Below are 20,998 nucleotides of genomic sequence, written 5' to 3' on the forward strand. Positions count from 1 at the left end.
GGTGAGCCAGGTTATTGGATGGGCCTTGAGCAACCTGGGATGGTGGCCCTGCCCATGGGATGAGCTTTAGGGTTCCTTCCAACCAAGGCATTCCATAAGTCCATACTGCCTCTCCCTGCTCCATGGGCTCTGCTCTGCTGACATTTTCTGGCAGCTCAGTTCCTGTCTCCAGTCAGTAGAAGGGTTTGCTCTTGGTTTCTCAGCAAATGCGCCTGTGTCCCCACCCCTGTTCTCCATCTTCTGCCTTCCATTGCATTTTTTTTTTTATATATTGTAACTGCATGTAAAAAGTTTATATTTTGTAAATTCCTTTCATGTACAAAGCTTTTGTTGTTTGTTTTTTATGATTTTGCATGTGCATGTTGTTGCTGTTTCTCATTAATTTCCATGCTGGTCTGTCACAAGCTGAAACATCTCAAATTGTAATAAAGCCACTCTGATTAGTGTCACCAGGTGAAGGGTTTCCATGTACTTGTAAAAATCCATATAATGTGGATTTACTTACCAGCTTTTTTTGCTCACAGTTGCCTAAATCAGATCTTTACATTTACATAAATATATCAATTATGAATGTATATATAAAGTAAATTATCTTGTCCTTTGAAAAATGCTAAGTAAAAGCAGTTTGGGCATTTAAATGTTTGGTTCAACTTGCAAGTTTCCATTCAGTCCTTTGCAAAAATCTAAAACGTTTAACATGACAACTTTGAAAAAGCATATTGGAAAAGGCAGATAGTACCTAATGAAGCAAAACTAAAACTCCAGTTCAGTATCAACGTTGTAATTCCGAGCAGAAAGGTAATTAATTATTTATCAGACTGTTTATCAGACTCGACATTTCCATGGTGCTTGGCTTTTTCTCTTTTCTCCTGTTTTTTTTTTTGTTTTTGTTTTTTTTTTGTTTTTTTGTTTTTAATGTCTATAGTTAGAACATATGTGGATGCTTCAGTCAAAAGCTGCTCAAGGTAGTTTCTCTTTCTTTGTCCCAGTGCCAAATTCCATGATCTCCATCCCACAAGTTCTGCTAATCCATTAGAATTTTCCTTTATTTAAAACCCATGTTGGGATACGCTGTAGGATCAAGGTAGGTGTAGGAGTAGTTAAATGTAAGAGTGGAGGGGTTATCCTATTGTCCTACTTTTGTTGTAACAGAATCTGTGTCATTTATGAAGTCTGAACATTTTTGATGCTCTGTTCTCCACAGGTGGCATGACTGCAATGTTTTAGTCATATTCCCAAAGCTCAGCACCTATTAGGTAGAGAATTTTTAGGATTGAAGTGCCAGAGTGGTAATGCGACCTAAATGTTCCCCTCTGTGTCCCAGCCATGCTCCTGGTGAGGGGACAGTGGGAGGAGGGCAGAGATGGGAATGAAAAATTATTGAGCAGCTCATGTTCAGAGTGGACAGACCCCAAAGACAGAAATATAGATTTAAGTACTCAAGTCCCACGTTAAAGCTTGTAAACAGCTGCTGTGGTACAGATCTTTACATCTCCAATGAAATAAGACACAAATAAGACCTGGTTTTGTGGTGTGTAAGGTCACACAGCAAAAGTGAAGGTGTTCAGTCATTCACAGCATAAACTCCAATGGTTGCGTTTGGCTACAATTAACTGGGATCTTCCTTAAGCAGAAAGAATAGACATCACACAGAAGTTCCACTTAAAATATTTAACTTCATCATTTCAGAACAGTCTGGGAGGGGGTCATGGCAATCAGCTCTTCACTGATGAGGAACATTTACATTCTCATTCTGGAAATCTTTATGAAGATTTGAAAACTCCACAAAACTGGATTCATTTTGTCTGGATATAATGCAACCTTTGTTCTCCTGCTGGCTTTTTTAAAATAGCTTTTGTTTAAAAAAATACTCTATTATGCTGGGAAAGAAGCTGTACCAGGAAAATTCTGCCCCATTGAGATGTCTGGGTGCTGCAGGGGAAATTGTTTTAAACCAAAAGATGAGAGATTTAGATGGAATATTGGGAAGGAATTGTTCCCTGGGAGGGTGGGCAGGCCCTGGCACAGGGTGCCCAGAGCAGCTGTGGCCCCGGGATCCCTGGCAGTGTCCAAGGCCAGGTTGGATTTTGGGGCTTGGAGCAGCCTGGGACAGTGGAAGGTGGGTGGATGTGGAAGCGGATGAGCATAAAGGTCCTTTCCAACCCAAACCATTCCACAATTCCATGGTACTGCAGTTCTGCAGCACTACAATGGATTAGATCCAGTATAGGAGTTGGTAGCAGGCTGAACATCTGAAATAATTTATATTTATATAAAATTTACCCCTCCCAGGTTATCTCATTTGGTCAGTTGGGGTCCTCTGTGACCCTGGATGTCTTCTCTCATCCTTTCATCATCAGCGTGACGGGGCCAAGTCCTGAGCAGCAGCAGAGATGGCATCAGTGGAGAGCTCTTCGTGCAGAGATGGAACTGAACCACAGTGTTATCATTACTCGTCCTCCTTCCAAATTTCTTCTCAGTTCCAGCTCTGAACTGCAGCAAAATCTTCATTTTAGGAGCCAGGGCAAATTGAGAAATAGTTGCTCCCTCTGAGAATCATCTGTAGCATTTGGGATTTGTGATGATTTTGCTTTTGGTATGAAAACAGATTTAAGTTGTGGAAGGGCAAATGCCTGCTGGGGTGTCAAGAACAGGGGAAATGCTGCTTTAGGCAAATCCCAGTTCCTCTAACCTCTTTTAGCAGTAAAAGGTTTGCACATCTTGTCCACGTGAGTTCATTCTGGCTTTGTCTCTTCCCTTCAGTACCAGCTCCATGTTCTGGCTGTCCTGTTACCTCATATCCTCACAGGCTCCATGGCCTTGCTTCCCATTCCACACGGGAGATTCCCAGACTGCAGTGAAGTCTGGCTGAGAACATTTCCCAGAAGCAATCCCTCCCTCTGTGGAGAGCTTTAATTCCTTCCTGGAAACAAATGATGCTGTCCTGACCTTTGTCTTTGTGCCAGAATAGATCCTTGCACTGTAGTGAATGAATGGATATTTCATGTCTTTTGGGGGACTTTTTGTTCCTTCTAATCATGGCCACACAAAATCATTTGAGAAATATCAGCAAAACTCATCATGGTGCTATTTTTATGAAAGTTGAATTCCAAATTTAATTAGAACCACTCATATTATGCCTTTAATCTGCAATATAGTGCAATTAAGAGTAATAGGCTTCCTTCTCCTCAGACCTCCTTTATCTGAAGATTTTTGTTGGTGATATGGAAACTAAATCCAGCATTCCTTGACTGGGCTTTGAAAAGTCACAGATCATCTTTGGATGATAAATCTTCATTTCAACTGGCCATGAGGTTTATATTATATAGGCGACAGCATTAATTCAATGCTGATAATCAATTCCATGTACTGAATATTAATAGGAAGATTTAGAGATGGGGATATTAAGGAATTAAAAGGATTTCTCTGGTCTTTATTATTTATTTAGTGTAATTAAAGACGTCCCCATGACTGCTGGCTGTGTCCTAGGTTAAGACTAACATAATTTTAAGCATTTACCCTTTCCTTCTTAAAAACTATAATAAAAATAATCCAGACTTATCTTTAAGAAAAAATCCAAGGCCTAAATGTTTGTTGTCTAGTTTTGCCAAAACCATTTCAATTTTCAGGCACAAAATGTGAAAATAGAGAACTTGACAGACATAAATGCATTGGTCATGCCCAGGAGAAAATGGCTCTGAGGAAATGAATCAAACCAACAATAAATTTCCCATAAGATCAGAAGCACAAAGCCTGTGGCAAAATAACCACAGAGACTACAGTTAGAAAAACAAAACAAAAAAAGAGATCTACCTGCCCCCCACTGAGCAAATGTTAGGAAAGGTGTAATTGGAATTATAATGTTGGTACAAGAAATTAGTAGTACAAGCTCCAGGGCAATTTCTGATGGATACAGAAAGTCCAGGAGTAGGAGAAGTCGTTTCACTGTTGAGCAGACGTGTGAGGGAACAGGGTCCCTGTGTGCAGAGTGGCCCAGGAGGGAGGGGATGGGGCAGGGCCTTTCCCAATCCCCCTTTCCCTGTGCTGAGTCTCTCTGGATGCTCTGGCTCTCTGGCTCTTGGGGATTTCTCCTCATCCATTCACAATCTAAAGCAAGAAAAGATCCCAAAGCTTCTCCAACCTTTCCCATGCAACAATCCCTGTGTCCAGAGCAAACCCAAAGAAAAACATATTTGATATTAGAGATATGTATTTCTTTCCATGCTAATTATATTTCTAATTACATTTTCTTTCACCCCTCTCCAGCAAGAATGGAAATGGGCGTCTTTGTGCAGGTTCACAGCATTATACTAATTTATTTCTTTTCTATTTCTGACTTCTAGGCGAGGATATGCACAGCAAGAGGTAAGGCTGGTGCCCAGTTATCTTTAAAATATTGATTATACCAATGTGCTTTTCCCATGCTGCCCAAGAGTGAGGGCAGCAGCGGGGAGGCTCCCCTTCTGAGATCCCACCTGGAATTGTGTGCACACTTCTGGTTCTCCCAAAATAAGAAGGATGGGGAATTGTTGGAGCAGGTCCAGAGGAGACCATGGAGTTTCTGAGGGGTCTGGAGCATCTTCCCTACGGAGCCAGGCTGGGAGAGCTGGTTGAGTTCAGCCTGGAGAAGGGAAGATTCAGTGCAGACCTCACAGCTCCTTCCAGGGTCTGAAGGGATACAGGGGAGCTGGAGAGGGACCCTGCAACAGGAACTGGAGTGACAGTACAAGGCAGAATGGGTTCAGACTGACACAGGGGAAATTTAGTTGGGAGACTGGACAGGAATTGTTCCCTGGGAGGGGTGGGCAGGCCCTGGCACAGGGTGCCCAGAGCAGCTGGGGCTGCCCCTGGATCCCTGGAAGTGTCCAAGGCCAGGCTGGAGCAGCCTGGGACAGTGGAAGGTGTCCCTGACCATGGCAGGGGGTGGAAAGGAATGGGCTTTAATCCCAAGCCAGTCTGGGATTGTGTGTTGTGGAACTCCAGGGTACGGAGTGCTTTAGAGACCAGAAATTGAAAGCGATTCAAGAAGTTCATGAGTCGTAGATCTCCTGGGGCTGAGATCCATTGTGGCAGGAGTGTGTCCTCCAGGCTCAGAGATTGCTGCTTAAGGAGCCACCAGAAGCAGCTTCCCAGGGAATTCCCTCTACACCTGCTGTGTTTTCCAGTGTCACACCCAATCACCTGCCAGGCAGGGATGGGGTTCCATGAAACTTCCCTGCAGCTCTGTGGGGTCTGCTACTCCTACAGTATCACTTTCTCCAGAAATTAATAACAGGGAGAGGAGTTTCCTTCCGTACAATTGCATTTAATAATTGGAAAGTTCTCCAAAATACATTTCTATTATAAAGGTTGATATTTGCTGATTATTTTTTTTTTCCTCTCTCTGCACATCTTGTTTCTGTCACTGAATTTGAATACAGAACTTAGTTCTCTTGGCCTCTGGTAGAAGTTCTTGAGTTAAATATGTCAGAAAATCATCACAAAAACTGGGAAGATGATTTTATATTTGAGCAAAAGAAATGGTGGGCTATGAAGGGATTTTACTGCATCAGGTGCTCAGTGTTCTCACAGAGTATGGCAGTATCCATCTGCCTGCCATAAAAAAAGTTCCAAAGCACCTATGGTTTCAGCATTTATTACTAACCTTAGACACCAATCACCTGCAATTTAATTAATGCTGCCTAATTAACCACTTTTTCATTTCCTTTTGTAGCAACAGCAGTTGCTGAGACCTTCTCTTCTCAGACCAGAGGTACCACCATTTTTAATTTCTTAATTGTTCTAGAAGTTTTGAAATGACTTTTACATCATTTTCTAATAAGAACTTGTCTGTCTCAGGTAATTTTTCCCTCTGGCTCTTAGATAAAAAGCAGAGTGCTGGTATCGTAAGCCCAGTTATGTTATTTTAATTAAATACCTTAAATTCACTGCGTCTTGGTACTTCCAGGGCCAGGTTGGATTGGGTGTGGAGCAACCTGGGATAGTGGAAGGTGAGATTGGATGGACTTTAAGGTCTCTTCCAAACCACTCTGGGATCTGAGATTTTCCCCATGAGCATCTTTCAGTGTCTCCCACTGGCTTCATCCCACAGTTTCGGATTTCCAGACGGAATGATTCCATTGCTCTCCAGCTGCTATCTGATTTTTTTCCTGATGTCAGTCAGCTGCTGATGGATTACTGCAGCTGGAGCTGAGCTGAGCAGTTGGTGCTGGAAGCTTTAGCACCTCACGGTGCAGTGCAATTGCAAGTCTTTCTATTTCCAGTATTTTAGGCCCAAAATTGTTTCCAGAATAAGCAATAAGAGCAAATGTGAGACATTGGTATTTTTGTGCTACAGGGCGGGGATCATTTCTGCAGTCAGAAGAAGTAATTACATCATAAAGAATAATAAAATTAGTAATTACATTTGGGCCTTTTTCACACTGCATTCAATCAGTGTTTCTCTTTTCCAGGAGTTGAGTATGGAGTCTGGAATTGATCCAGGGCAGGAATACTATGGCCAGGATTACTACAGTTATGAGCACGGGTATAGTTCCATTTTTCCTCTTTATTTCTGAAAGTGCTGCTTTTCCAGGCTGGTGATGTTTATTATTCCAGCAGTTAATCGTGGGACTTTCCTTCACCTCAGGATTACTTTAATCTGTGTGTCCACAGAGGCATGAACCAACAACAAAACTCTTTTTTCAGAGGTTAAAGGGGTGTGTGATAACTCCCTGCTTCTACAGAAATGTCATTGTTCCACTTACAGACTACACATCCCGTCCCTCATGCTGGATTTATATCCTTTGTGTGTGTGTTTCTGCTTCCTGGGAGGTTAATTTCCATCACCTCCTTTCCTCCTGAGTTCAGGGATTAATCCTTTCTTCTCCCAGTTTCCAGCTAGCTGCTGGCCTTTTAAATTTCCCTCAAAAAACCCATCCTGCCTTGTGGCCTTTCGAATTTCCCTCAGGAAACACCCTCCTGCCTTGTTCTGAATAAAGTCCACTGGACTCCAGGCTCATCAGGAATTACTGCTCGCATTCCCCAGAAGTAATCCTAGGGAAGCTGCTCTTTCATCCCATTAAGAAAGATCCCCCCAAAAAATCAGGTGGATTGAAGGAAGGTTGATGTACTTAGAGGAGTCTTGCCTGATCCAAAATTCAGGTTACCTTGAGAGCCTTGTGGCTGTTGGAACAGAAGGATGTCTGGGATTTGGTTGCCGCCAAGGAAAAAAAAAGAGCGATAAAAACAAGGAAAGCCATTCCCATCCCTCTGGATGTGAGCGCGTGCACTGCTGGCTGTGTGATGGGAGGTGTGGGCAGGTTTGGGCCCATCCTGAGGAGCTGTGGTGTCCCTGGCAGGTACGAGCTGCCCCAGTACGGGAGCCGCCGGCGCCTGCTGTCCCCGTCGGGCATGTACGACGAGTACGGCGAGGTCGTGGTGGAGAGTGACGGTGGCTACTACTATAGTCCCCATGGGCCAGCTGCAGAGGAGGTAAGAAACAAACTCTGGAGGGCTCCTTCTGTCCCTTCAACAGCTTGAAGGGCCACCAAACCTCATTAGTTGTAGGCTGGAATTGATTAGAATTGGGTTTTTTTACAGATCGGTGTTAAGCGTTGTTGGCCCTTCTGGTGACCCGTAAAGTTTGTCAGCATTGAATTCCATTTTGTTTTCTAGGCACAAGAAAGAATTGCTGAGTTTCTGTTAGTATCCACATCTGTTTTTAGTTTGAAGAAAAATCCACTTAAACTTAAGTAATTCCATTTTATATCATTACCAGATAAGGAAACCTTCCAGTGTTTTGTAGGGGCCTACGAGGAAGCTGGAAGAGGACCCTTCAGCAGGAACTGGGGTGACAGGATGAGAAGAATGGTTAAAGACTGAAAAGGGGAAAATTTGGGTTGATATTGGGCAGGAATTGTTCCCTGGGAGGGTGGGCAGGCCCTGGCACAGGGTGCCCAGAGCAGCTGGGGCTGCCCCTGGATCCCTGGCAGTGTCCAAGGCCAGGCTGGACATTGGGGCTTGGAGCAGCCTGGGACAGTGGAAGGTGTCCCTGCCCATGGCAGGGGTGGCACTGGATGGGCTTTGAGGTCCCTTCCAACTAAAACCACTTCATGACTCTACAAGTCTGTTACTAATATTCTTCCTATAAATGATGATTTTCCACTGAGGAACGCAGTACCTAAACTCATTTGTCATAAGTTCACAATGAAATCTAAAAAAAAAAAATTAAATGTCAGTGGCAATCAGAAGAAAGTTGATGTAAATGTTTCTTTTGAAAAAAAGTCCAATTTTCATAAATGCCACATCTTAATTATTAAATAAGAAGACAGAGCATTTCAGTGTTTTCCCCATTGCAGAGTAAGGCAGTTGTGCATTTCCAGCTTACTCTAGAACTCTCTAAAATTCAAAAACATTCCCATAACCTCTCTAAAACAGGTAAGTTCATTTTGATGCCAGGAAATAAATGTTGCATTTGTTCCTACCCTATTTTAAGGTACAGGTTTTCACAGTAACTCCCTTTCAACTGGTAATCAATTAATTTTCATAATTTGCAGGGCATGAGTCCAGTCAGAGGCCCTCCCAGCAGAGGTATAAGCCAGGCAGCAGGGCCTCAAATGGAAGGGAGACCTGTAGGTGTTGGGATGGACCTCAGCCGTGGTCCTGGAAGAGGATTTAGGAGCAGCCAGGGGAAAAGGAGGCTAAGGGCAGTGATGCATTTAAGTCGTGTGGCAGTCAGTGCCCACAAACCTGTAGGAAGAGCTGAGTCTGCCCGTTCCCGGTGGAAGAAAGCAAAGATATTCCCGATGATCCTGCAGAAAGTGAAAGGCAGGAAAGATTCCAGCTATGCCAAGCTGCTGTCAGCTCGCCAAGCAGACGCAGACAAATCCATGATGATCCGGGGAAGCTACTTCCAGAAATCCACGGATGACAGGCCCTCCATGAGAAAACTAAACCACGTGCTGAAGCGCATCAGTGCCTCCAGGAAATTCCAGGAGGGCCTTGGCAAGGATTTGGCGCGTGGAGAGGAAGGGTCTGAGAGGGATGAAGCCAAGTCGGGGGTTTCAATCAGCATCACGGCCGAGAGCGAGCAGGAGGACAGTGACTATGAGAAGAGGAGGAAGAGGAGGAGGAGGCGCACCTCGGATGAGTCCTCTGAGAAGAGCAGCAGCTCCGGCTCCGAGTCGGAAGACAAAGACTACTTGAAAATCACCCTGGACCAGGATGAGGCCACAGAAAGCACTGTGGATTCAGATGAGGAAACTGAGGATTTGGAGGATTCTGATGAGGACTCTGAATCCAGCTCCAGCAGCGAGTCAGAGGAGGACTCATCGGAAGAGGACGATGATGAGGAAGACTCTGAGAGCAATGAGGATGGCAGCCTGTCCAAGAGCTCATCCACACGGAGCTCCTACAGCAGGTCAGGGACCAGTGAGTCCAGCAGCAGGAGAAGCACAGAAAGGTCCAGTGTAAAAAGCAGGACAAGCAGCTCCCAGGGCAGACGCTCCAGCCAGAAATCTGTGAGCTCCACTGCCTCAGGTAGTGACAGGGACAAGAGCTACAGGAAAACCTCAGGATCCAGCTACAAGAGCAAAACCTCCTCTGCCAGTGTGGAAATAGAAGACACCATAGAAGAGGTGTCAGAGGAAGAGGAAGAGGCAGAGGAGACAGCAGACAACTCAAACAAGGCGGTTTCTAAAACTGCTAACACGAAAGCTGCTGCTGCTGGAGAGGGCAAGGGAGGAAAGTCAGCTGTTCCTGGTGAGGACAGTGAGGAGGAAAGTGAAGAAGAGGTTGATCCAGAGGACAGTGACAGGGAGGACACTGCCAGTAAGAATGAATCCTCTTGCCTAGACAGTGAAATCAGTGCGACTTCCAAAGGTACCACAGGGACAAAAAGCTCAGGTAGTACCACGTCCGGGAAAACTGCCACATCCCCTGAGACTGAGACTCAGAGCTCTGACACAAACAGGAAAGGAATGAAAACCAGGAAAAAGGTGTCCCAGGAAAGCAGCCAGTCCCAGTCAGTTCCCTGTACTGGAACTACAGAGTCGGAGGCCACGGGTGATTCCACCTCCTTTTAAGGAGGAGTGACAGTAGGTGATGGTTTGCAGTGAGGAGTGGCTTTGTTTGCTGTGCCTTCTGTGTGGTCTTTCCTAAGCAGTGCTGATGAGCTGGAGACAGCCAAAAGAAAAGGGCAAAGTGTATTGATCCAGCATTTCACTGTCTTTAGGAGAGAACTGTGGAAAACCAAGCTAATTCCAGCCCTGTGGATATATACACATATATATATATATACACACACCATAGATATACTCAGTCATAGATATAAAAGCTTTAATTTTCATGAAGCAATGAAACATGGGATTTAGGGAAGAATGGGAATGATAAGGAGGAGGATGTAAAGATTTATAAATCTCAATGTTTTCATTTTATACATTCATATTGTATTACATTTATTAATCTTCAGGTGAGTTCTTTGCTGTCAAAGTCTGCTCTGTTTGCAGGGAGGACAAGTGGAATTGTAGCACAACGTTCCCAAAACTGCAGGAGATAACTGGGAGAGCTGGGATTGGGCTGTTTCTGGATCACAGGGTTCAGGTTGCAAACACCAGTGATGCACAGGCCAGGAATGCTGAGGCAGGAGGACCAAGTGAGCTGGGTCAAGAAAGGAAATGGTTTACATTTCCCAACCTCTGCCTTTCCTGCCTATCAGATTACAGAGGTTTTATTTTGTTTTGGTTTTATTTATTTCATTTCATTTCATTTCACTTTATTCTATTTCATTTCACTGTATTTTATTCAAATATCTCTTTGAACTTGAGCCATGGTCACTTACCTGCCCCTTTGGGCCCACACATAGCACATCATGGCTGCACACAATGTTTTAATGTAAATCCCATTTAAACATAAGCAGAAATAGATCCATTGGAATATAGAAGAACATTGTCTGTCTTTGCCATGAACAATAAAATAGGCATCTAAGTAATTTTTACCAAGGGTAACTTCTCAAAAGCTGAAGAGTAATCACCTCTTTGTACCTTGCATGATTCTCTTCTCTAAAAACTGGCTTTTCTCATACTCCTGTGTGTGTTTTGCAGTGGGGGCTAACTGTGGTGGCATCTTATTGCTTGAATTACTCATTCAAGAAGGGTAATAGCTCTTTTCAGTGTGCTGCAAGGAGGCATTTATTTTTAAAAGATCAATTATAAATTATAATAACTAGTGGGGGTTGTGTGCTCACCATAGAGGAATCACTGGTACTACAAAGTCACAAGCAGCATGGAAATTGTTTGCATTAATTTTTTGAAAAAATACGTGATCTATATAAACCTAATGCCTGGTATCTCCACCATCTTCCTGAGCATTTCCACTGATCCCAGCTGTCTGGAACAGTCAGAAAACCTTACATGGAGCTGTTCTTTTTGTAACCAGCCAGTTTTTGCCAGCACTGTGCCTGAGATTTTCCCTGGTGTACGTCCTGGGATTTTCTCTGCTGGATGTGTGATGCACACAAAGCAGAGCTGCCCAGTGCACAGAATTCACAATGCAGGGGAAGAAAACTTCCAAGGCCTTCCTAGAATATACACCTTGGAGTAGTTTCTTAAATATATCCCTCACACAGCAGCTTCCTCCTCAGGGCCCGGTGGTTTGCGCGCACATTGCAAGGGAAAAGATGCAAAATTAATAAAAATTGATGAGAGTTATTAACCAATGCACAGAAAGGGAAATAAATCATCAGGGAAATGAAGAAAAACAGCACTGGGTTGCTCTGACATTTCTTTTTGTTGTCCAACAGTGGGCCAAAAAGAAGAGGATCAAGCTGGTGGTGGACCCCGAGTACGAGACCAGTTCCACAGGTGAGGAAAGTGCTCCTGACCCCGGCCAGAGGACCCGGCTGAGCAATCCCACCTTCCAGGCCAACGGCAGCAGCAACATTTACGTGGCCCAGAACGGCTCCGTGGTCCGCACCCGCCGCGTCTGCCTCGGCAATAACTTAAAAGTCACGTCCCCAGTTAGGCTGGGGAAGCAGTTCAAGAAACTGGACAAGCTGGCGGTGACGCACGAGGAGAGCGTGCCGCTGAATACGTTGTCCAAGGGGCCCTCCCTGAGTGACAAAATGAACTCCAGGCCATGCAGTGTCTCCTTTTCCTCTACTATAGGGGCCGAAAATGCAGTGACAAAGGCCGGGGCGGCCAAACTGAAAAGCACAGATGAGCAGGAAACAGTGGTTGACCACGAGGAAGTCAAGGAGCCCTTGGAGTCGCACAGTGAACACACACAGTCCGACGAGGAGGAGCTCTGGATGGGCCCTTGGAACAACCTCCACATACCAATGACAAAACTGTGATTTTAGTTGATTTTTGTTTTTTTTTTAATTTTCATTTTTACTTCGGTTTATAATAAACTGGGCTTTTTATTGTCACCCAGGGGCAGATGTACGGAGTTTGTATTGGTGTACATCCGTTGTCCACGACAAACGGCACGCTTTAAAATTCCCAGACAAAATTTGCACTCACATTTGGACCGATCCATTGTCCTCCCCAGTTTTGACAGGCTCCCATTTCACTAAACACTAGTTGGTTTCAATTAATGAGTTCTTTTTGGATCTGGAGTTCTTGTTTAATAAACAGTAAACTACTAATAAATGCACAGCCCCCTTTGGTTTAACCCTCCAGACAGTTCTATACCTGCCTGGCTCTGTTTTTCTGTATGGTATTTGTGGCTCTACTGTCTAGATTTGGGAATTGTCTATTTATGTTCAAGATTTATATCTGGAGCTCTGCCTTCCGACCTCAGAGTAATAAATTAAAAATAAACCCATCCAAGTCAATGGAGCAAATCCTCGGCTGCTGCTGGAGTTTGAGTCCCAATTCCAAAGTCAGAGCAATTGATGCAAACAACGCCCAGCTGGTAAAGTTATGGAATCAAAGTTCCTGCAATTACAGCACTGCCACTTAGAGAAGTGCAAGAGAAGCTGAAATAAGATAAAAATTGCAAAGAGGAAGGCAACGTGTAGCAATTAATTTTATTCAGAGCTACCTGGCCCTGGTTTGTTAATTTTCTTTTGTAAATTAGCTCATTCCAATTTTCTTCTCTGGTCAAATTTTCCATCTTTTCATTTCTTCCCACATCAGTTGCTTTTTTCCATGGTCTTTAGCTCCAGCTTTTATGCTCTATCAGTAATTATCATCCTATGGCTGTATTCCTCTGGAATAAAGCAGGATGATCCATGAGCCTGTGATAGTGGGAGGCACTAAAGAGGAATTAATAGGAAGAGGATGGATCCATTCCCAAGCCCAGCTGGCTGGTGGGTTAAGCGGTGCCATCACCATTCCACTCTGATAGCTTTGAACACAAACGTGCTGAAAAGACAAATGGATCCCACAGGGAAGAGGAGAAGAAGGGAATATTTTATGAGGTGAACATGCACAGACAGATCTGGGAAGGGCAAAGGGTCTCAGGACATACACGCAGAGTTGTTTCCAAAACTTTCAGTACTCATTACCTGTGAAATACACGACATAAATTCAGGCACCTGGTTACAATTTCTGGTTTTACCTCCAAGTTTTGAGTGTGTTGTCACAGCTTGGGCAGGGAGTTGAGAATTTTCACTGTTTGTTGTCACCAACACCCAAAAAAGACAAAGAAAAGTGGTTTTCTCCAGTATGAAGCAGCAAAGGAAAAAAGCAAATGTTCACGTGAGAGAAGTGTCCTGTTGTGTTGTGCAAACCTTTTTGGGGTAAAATCAAACCAACTGTGAGAACAACCTGGATTCCTCTGGAAAGATTGGAAGAGCCAACAGATAAATGTGTGTAATTAGCAAAGAAGAGATTGGCATCACCATTCTCTCCCCGTTCCACAGCTTGGGCCTCCCCACGAGGTCTGGGTGAGGACGGATCTGCTGTGGCACTAAAAGGACTTTGTGCTGCTGTGGCTGTGCTGGTTTTCCCTTTGCCCAGGTTCTCCCCCAGCAGATCCCTGGGAATATTTGTCTTTGGGAGCTGTCTGCATATAGTGTCGATGTGACTTCTCTGTCCAATACCTCCTTCTCAAGCTGAGGTTTCTGACCAAATATTTTGAGCAATGGTGCTTGTTTTCAGGCATGAGAAATGCACTGTAGCCTCTCACACGAGGGAAAAACAAACAAAAAGATGTTTCTTTTCCCTAATTCCTTTTTCTTGGCATATTTGCACTTGGGACCGGCGCTAAAACAGCTGTTTGGAGTTAAGCTGGAGGCTGGACATACAGATAAGACTGATGGAAGAAAGAAAAAAAAATCTATTCTTTGAAATAACAAGTAAAATGTTATATTTTAATCCTGTTTAAGACACTGTTATTATTTCACTGCCTCACTTTGATTGCAGAGTCTGTCAGTTCTGTTTCCTAATATTCATTAGGGTTGTGTGCTTTTCAGAGGAACATTTTCTCCCAGTTTTCTGAGGGCAAACAGAAGTTGATTCTTTATTTCTAAAACAGCTACAGCATCTGTAGCTCTGGGAAGGATCCTGGGGCTGGACACTGGGGGTCAGTAGTGCTGTCCATGCTTATCCAAGGGAAATTCCATCCGCACCAGTTCCTTTGTGCTGTCCAAGTGCTCAGAGCTTCTCCCACAATGCAGAGAGATCAGGATTCCCACTTTTTTTCCAGCAATGAGGGGCTGTGTCATCTACAATTAACTCAATTTTAGCGAAACATTTAAAATTTGGAATACTGTGGGAAAATGTTACTCAGATGAACAAAATTTGGGAGTGGGGGTTTTTTGGGGGGTTTTTTTGGTTGGTTTTGTTTGTTTGTTGGTTTGGTTTGGGTTTTGGGTTTTTTGTTTGTTTGTTTTGGTTTGGTTTTGGGTTTGGTTTTTGTTTTGGTTTTTTTGTTTGTTTGTTTGTTTGTGTTTTTTTGGGTTTTTTTGTTTTTGTTTTTGTGTTTTTTTGTTTTTGTGTTTTTTTGTTTTTGTTTTTGTTTTGTTTTTGTTTTTTGTGGGTTTTTTGGGGGTTTTTTTTGGGGGGGAGGGGGGGCGGGGGTGTCACCCTGTCAATTTTTACAGAATTCCAAACTTTGCCTTCTGGGGATGCTGTGAAGAGCTCTGGATATTAGGCTGTGAGCAGGCACTGGCAGCCAGAACCAACAGCAGGAACCTCACAGACTGAGCCAGTTAAAAAAAAAAAATCCTTTTTATTTCCCTTTGGGAAGCAAGGCATTAGGCCAGCTTTGGCTACAGGGAGTAGAATTCCAGATCTGTGCCTTGGGATGTAATTTACAGCTATTTAAGCACTGAAATTTGTCTGGGCTGAGGCAAGGAATGAGCAGCTTCCCTTGGGTGGCAGAAGCACTCGCTGGCGGATCAAGGTGATAATCACCCCTCCTGCCACTGATTTAATTCCTACACTCCTCCAAGCAGGATTTTGTAGCTTAGCACAGCATCTGGTACATTTTCAGGCCAGGGAAGATCCAAACAAGAAATTCTGGGATTGTGGCAGAGCAATGTGGTTCCCACTGGGAGGGGAACAGGAAAGCAAGGTAGAAAATGGAACTATTTCTGTTTTCTCCCTTGTTTAAATACTGTCAGAGATCTGTCAGAGATCTGTTGGGAAATAAAATATTAATATTAAATATTTTTCCATTAATGGTGGAGAGTCCCTGCGCCCAGGATTTGGAGTGAAAGGACAGTGTGGTCATTGTGGGTTACAGGTGTCTCTCTGCTGGCAGAAATGTCCCAGCACAGCCACTCCCATCACAACTTGAATCCTTCCAGCACCCAGAAAACTGTCGGCAACATGGAAAATGGATTGGAAAGAAGGAAATGTGCATTTTTAGCAGATGGTGGGAAAACACCCAATGGGAATGGGCTGGTTTGGGCCATGGAAATGCTTCCTGGGAACTGTCACACGTTCCAAGGGAAAACTGCTTGATATTTACAGGAGTCTCCAGTGCACAGGAGCCACAGTGGTGGTTTGTCCCCAGGTTCTGTCTCTGTGATGCTCTCAGTGGGAAGTGGCTTCTCCATTTTCCAGCAGTTTAATCCAGTAAATGCCAGGTGTAACCGGAAAGGTTAAAATTAGGGATAATTTCCAGCTGGTGAGTGGTGCTCTCCTTGTTTTCCTGCACACGCTTGCTCACCCCTCAAATGCTGCCGCAGAAATGGTGAATTTAAACCTCTCCTGAAGGACAGGGCCAGCCAGGGGGACCTGGACAACCTTCAGAAGTGACCCATGGGAATCTCATGGGGTTTAACAAGACCAGGTACTGGTGCTGCCCCTGAGTCAGGTAATCCCCAAGATCAATCCAGGCTGGGGATGAGCAGCTGGAGCAGCCCTGGGAGAATGACCTGGGGGTGCTGGGGGTGAGAGCTGGGAGCCAGAACCCCCCTGGGCTAAGCCCCAGCGTAGGCAGCAGGGGAGGGGGAGATTCTCTGGGCTCAGGTGAGACCCCACCTGCAGAGCTGCCCCAGCCCTGGGGCCCAGCACAGGAGGGACCTGGAGCTGCTGGAGAGAGCCCAGGGGAGGCTCCAGGATGAGCAGAGGGATGGAGCAGCTCTGCTGGGAGAGCTGGGATTGTTCAGCCTGGAGAGGAGAAGCTTTGGGGTGACCCAGATACAGCCTTCCATGGCCTGAAGCTGACTGGAAACAGAGAGAGAGACTGGGGACAAGGGCCTGGAGTGCCAGGACAAGGGGGAATGGCTTCCCACTGCCAGAGGGCAGGGCTGGATGGGCTATTGGGAAGGAATTGCTCCCTGGGAGGGTGGGCAGGCCCTGGCACAGGGTGCCCAGAGCAGCTGGGGCTGCCCCTGGATCCCTGGCAGTGTCCAAGGCCAGGTTGGACTTCGGGGCTTGGAGCAGCCTGGGATAGTGGAAGGTGTCCCTGCCCATGGCAGGGGTGCAGTGAGATGGGCTTAAAGATCCCTTCTAAGGGAAGCCATTCCATGATTCCATGTTGCTGAGTTACCATTGTCTGTAGTTTGAGGAAGATATGCATTTATTATAAAGCACTGTTAAACCTCCAGCTTTGATAAGCCCGAATAACAGTGCAGTTTATCAGGTGAATTTTGGAGGCAGATGGCTCTCAGAAGTCCATTAAATGAGAACTGAGGAGTTTTGCCTTTTTTCCTTATTTCTGGGAGAAGGGAGTGTCAGTGATTTCCCTGTCTGGACTGAACCCAGCCTAAAGCTGGAGCTGGATCAAACCTGTAGCAACAAGAGAACCAGAATCAGGTAATTCCCTCACAGCTGAGAAGACCAAGAGTTTTGAGGTGGCACCAGCCAGGACATCTGGAATGTTGTTTATCTTTCTGGCAAAGATGGTTGCTCTTTACAGGATAAAATTGTATTGATCCTCTCAGGAGTCACCCAGCAGGAGCAACAACCCTGCAAAGGTGGTTCCAGCCTGGCCTTGGACACTTCCAGGGATCCAGGGGCAGCCACAGCTGCTCTGGCCACCCTGTGCCAGGGCCTGCCCACCCTCCCAGGGAACAATTCCTGCCCAATATCCCATCCAGCCCTGCCCTGTGGCAGTGGTATTCCTGTGGAGTTGCCATGCTTTGCACAGACCTGTTGGGGTTTAACCAGTATTTGGCTTCCAGGAGGTCCTGGAAGCTTTTCTTGGAGGGGAAAACATCAGGGAAGTTGTTCGTGCTGGATTCCCAAGTGGATTTGGGGAAGGGAAGCGTCTCTGCAGTGGCTCTTTTGCAGCTCTCCTAAGAGAAAGGACAAAATCTTAAGTCAAACTGTTGAAAATCTTTCTCTTCACCCTCAAAGCTCTATTGAAATGCTTAGAGAACAGGAAACATCATCTTTTTAGGGCAACAAAGCTAAAATTAACTTTTTTTTTTTTTTAAGTGCTGACCACTCCAGATTGTGTTTTCTGCTCCCAGAAGATTGTGGGCATGGTACGCAACCAAGTGGAATGTGAGAGCTGTTCCCAGGGCAGGTATTACTGGGAATGCTACAAAAATCCAGGCAGAGATTCTAGGGCAGATTTTTGGGGTTCCAGGGATGGGATGCTTCTAGAGAATGGTGCAGAACTGGATATTATAATGCTGGAGGGAGGTTTAGATTTGTTTCCAAGAGTTTAGAGAGAATGACAACACCAAAGTTTAGAGAAACTCTGCCGTGGTTATTTTTAGTATCTCAGGAAGAATTTCTTCTTTCTTCAATAAAGGTCACTGGGGAAATTGTATTAAGGTCATTATTTAATCTGATTCATTTTGCACAGGTAGAAAGATGATTATTTTTTAATGTGTTACATTTCAGACATCAGACCTAGACAGCATTGCTCTCCCAGCATTCACAAAGAGCTCCCTTTATTCCAAGTTGTTATCTCAGAAATGCGGGTGAGAGGCTCTTTTAATGAAAAAAGGAAAGTGCAGGTTTTAAATATATCAAATATTGAGCGGGCTTTGCTCAGATTTAGCATTACACAGAGGCAGTCCTAGAGAGAGGAGGGAAACAAATTGCTCAATGCTGATTAATCACCACGGTTTAAATGAGGAACACGAAGGATAAACTCAAAACTTTACCCCATCACCAAGCCAAGAATAATAAATATTTGTCTCTCCCAGCAGTTTAATTTACTGCTGCACATTTTTGCCTTGCAGGCTGGAAATGCATAAATAAATGGGGGCTGAGGATAGGAATGCTGAGGAGACATCAGGGCACAGGCCTTGAACATGGATGGCGGTGTGGGAGGGATTATTAAGGCCAGGAGAAGCACAGGATGGTGATCCCAGGGCTCTCATTCTTGGCTCCACCACTGCCTCCTCCTTCCTTTCCTCCCAAAAGGTGAGGGAGAGCAGGAGAGGCAGGACTGTGCCCAGGGGTGGGGACACACAGGTGCCACAGTGGGCATTACACTGCCCAGGCTTAATGAAGCTGCCAGGATGACAAATTACAGGGCAGGCTCATGGAATAGCCCTGTCCTGGTGTGCCTGGAGAGGATTTGCACCCTTCCTGGCCTGACAGAGTCACCCACCATCATCATCCTCTTGCTGGGAATGTGCAGAGAACACTGGCTAAAGCACATCTTCCTGGGAAATGAGAGGTGGAAATCCCGGTGAAAAATGGGCTCTATCCCCAAGGGGGCAGGAGGAAGGAGCAGCCCAGGGGCACGAGGTGCAGCTTCCACCAACTGCAGAGCCCCATTCCCACTCTGCTGGAAGGGCAAGGCAGCTGAAGAGCTCCCTGTGCCAAATGGGTTTGGGGTAGCAGGGGGCAAAGTGCTCCACAGATTGGGAGGTCACAGAGATTTGAGCAGCTGCTCTGGTCCTGACACAGCTTCCCAGCCTTCCCAAAAACCTGGGAGTCCTCAAATTAAAGGAAGAGTCTGAAAGGAACAGACAGAAAAGCTGCTGGGTCTAAGGCAGTGAAATCCCCCCACCTGCTGCTGCTGCAGGACCTGTCACCTTAATTCCTGTGTTTCCTTCCCAGCATGATTTGCCTTTTAGGAAGTTAGAGGGAAGGGTGTGGAAATTCTTTGCTCCTAGATTGTGACATAGATTCATCTGAGCGGTGCTGGTTCAGCCTCCACGTGAAATAACACAGAAGAGTTTGGGTTGGAAGGGAGGAATATTTGTGCCTAGGAAAAGGAAAAAAGTTAGCTAGGAAAGTGGGTGGGGTGGCAGGAAAAGCTGGGAAGGACAGGAATCAAGGATTCCCAACATCCTGGTAACCTCTACCCCTCTCCCAAAAGGAATCACTCTATCCCTAGGGAATTTACAGGGAAACCTGGCCAAGGCTTAGCAGCAAAGTTGTGCTTGGGCACTCTGCTGAGCCAGCTGCAGGTGACAGGCTTGGCCTCAGCCACTACAGCACAAATCCAACCCATGACAAACATATCCAAGGGCAGTTTATGGAATTCTGGGAGAAGGATGGATTTTAATTGGCCTTTTCCTTTGTGCCAAAGCAGGAAGCTTCCTCAGGAAGGATTTAAGGCAGATCTGTCACTTCAGAGCCACCTGTAACATTCATGAGTGACTCCTCAGGTATCAAGACCTTGCCCTTTTTTAGACAAATTCTTGCAAATAATCAGCAAAAGAAGGTCTGGAATTTAGAAAAGCTGTCCTCGCTCAGCCACAGCAGCTGCACTTTTGTACTTACCTGTGCTCAGATGATTTCTTAGATTTTATTGCCCCAAACCTGTAAAAAATAGAGCATATTTAGAAGTGTCCAAGGCTGAGTTGGATGGGCTTTGGAGTACCCTGGGTGTCCCTGTCAGGTGGTATGAGGTGGGTTTTGAGGTCTCTTCCAACCTGAAACATCCTGGGATTTTGAGATCCCAAACCTCTCCTGGCACGTCTGCATGTTATCATAAATATCAGCAATGTGAATGTAGCTGGTGTTTAATCTGTCTCCATCTTTCTAGAAAAGGTTTGTTTTTATAGAAGTGATAAATAAAAGGTCTGGTCAGGTAGGAGGTCTTGGGGAGATTTTATTTACTGAGCTGAGTACAACTCTGTGTGGCTGAAGAGGAAAATAAAACCCCCAAACTGAGCATGGTTCTCTCTTCTACTCTACATTATAATAAATGCTGCAGAGCTCTCTTTTGAAGAAGGCTTAGGAAAGAAGAGTTTGTTTCACAGTCTTGGTTAATAACATGTTTCCAGACTCCTCCTGGCTGAATCCAGGGAAAGGAGTGTTAGTGTAGATCTCACTGGATCACTAAAATCCCCAAAACCAACCAAGCCATTGATTTCTTCATAGGTCCTGAACTGGAAGGAAGCCACAAGGATCACTGAGACACCCCCAAAAATGTCAGAGAAGCATCTCATTTCTCATTAACTTTAAATCCCAAAGGTAGCCTGAAAAAAAAAAACAAACCAGAAATTCAAGGGTTTTTTGTAAGTGAGTGCTTTATTTACAGGGTGAAATGGGCATGTTGCACTTGGCAGAGAACTTTGTGTTCCATGGCCATGGATCCTGTGTGAAGTGCTCCTATCCTGCAGCATCACAGCCCCACTGTACTTCCATCACTGGTGCTTCCCAGGTGCCTGGTCAAAATTAGCCCATCAATAATTAGCTTTCCA

General features: G+C 45.1%; 1 protein-coding gene across 4 annotated transcripts in view; it reads left to right on the top strand.

Moving 5' to 3' along the window:
- PCDH15 (protocadherin related 15) overlaps positions 1 to 12,774 on the top strand; it is a gene marked incomplete at both ends in the record, with an annotated part of 270,634 nt that extends 257,860 nt beyond the window's left edge. For 2 of the 4 annotated variants that reach the window (XM_083865852.1, XM_083865853.1), the window contains 5 exons: positions 4,344 to 4,365; positions 5,714 to 5,752; positions 6,453 to 6,526; positions 7,341 to 7,473; positions 11,780 to 12,774. In XM_083865852.1, coding sequence (XP_083721978.1) covers positions 4,344 to 4,365; positions 5,714 to 5,752; positions 6,453 to 6,526; positions 7,341 to 7,473; positions 11,780 to 12,331 — 820 coding nt within the window. Of the gene's footprint in view, positions 1 to 4,343; positions 4,366 to 5,713; positions 5,753 to 6,452; positions 6,527 to 7,340; positions 7,474 to 8,537; positions 10,065 to 11,779 lie in introns of those variants that run through there. The other 2 variants (XM_083865850.1, XM_083865851.1) reach the window with 2 other exon arrangements.
- Positions 12,775 to 20,998: the final 8,224 nt, after the last annotated feature.

Source organism: Zosterops lateralis, assembly GCF_965231275.1.
Source record: "Zosterops lateralis genome assembly, chromosome: 8".
Taxonomy (NCBI): Eukaryota; Metazoa; Chordata; class Aves; order Passeriformes; family Zosteropidae; genus Zosterops; species Zosterops lateralis.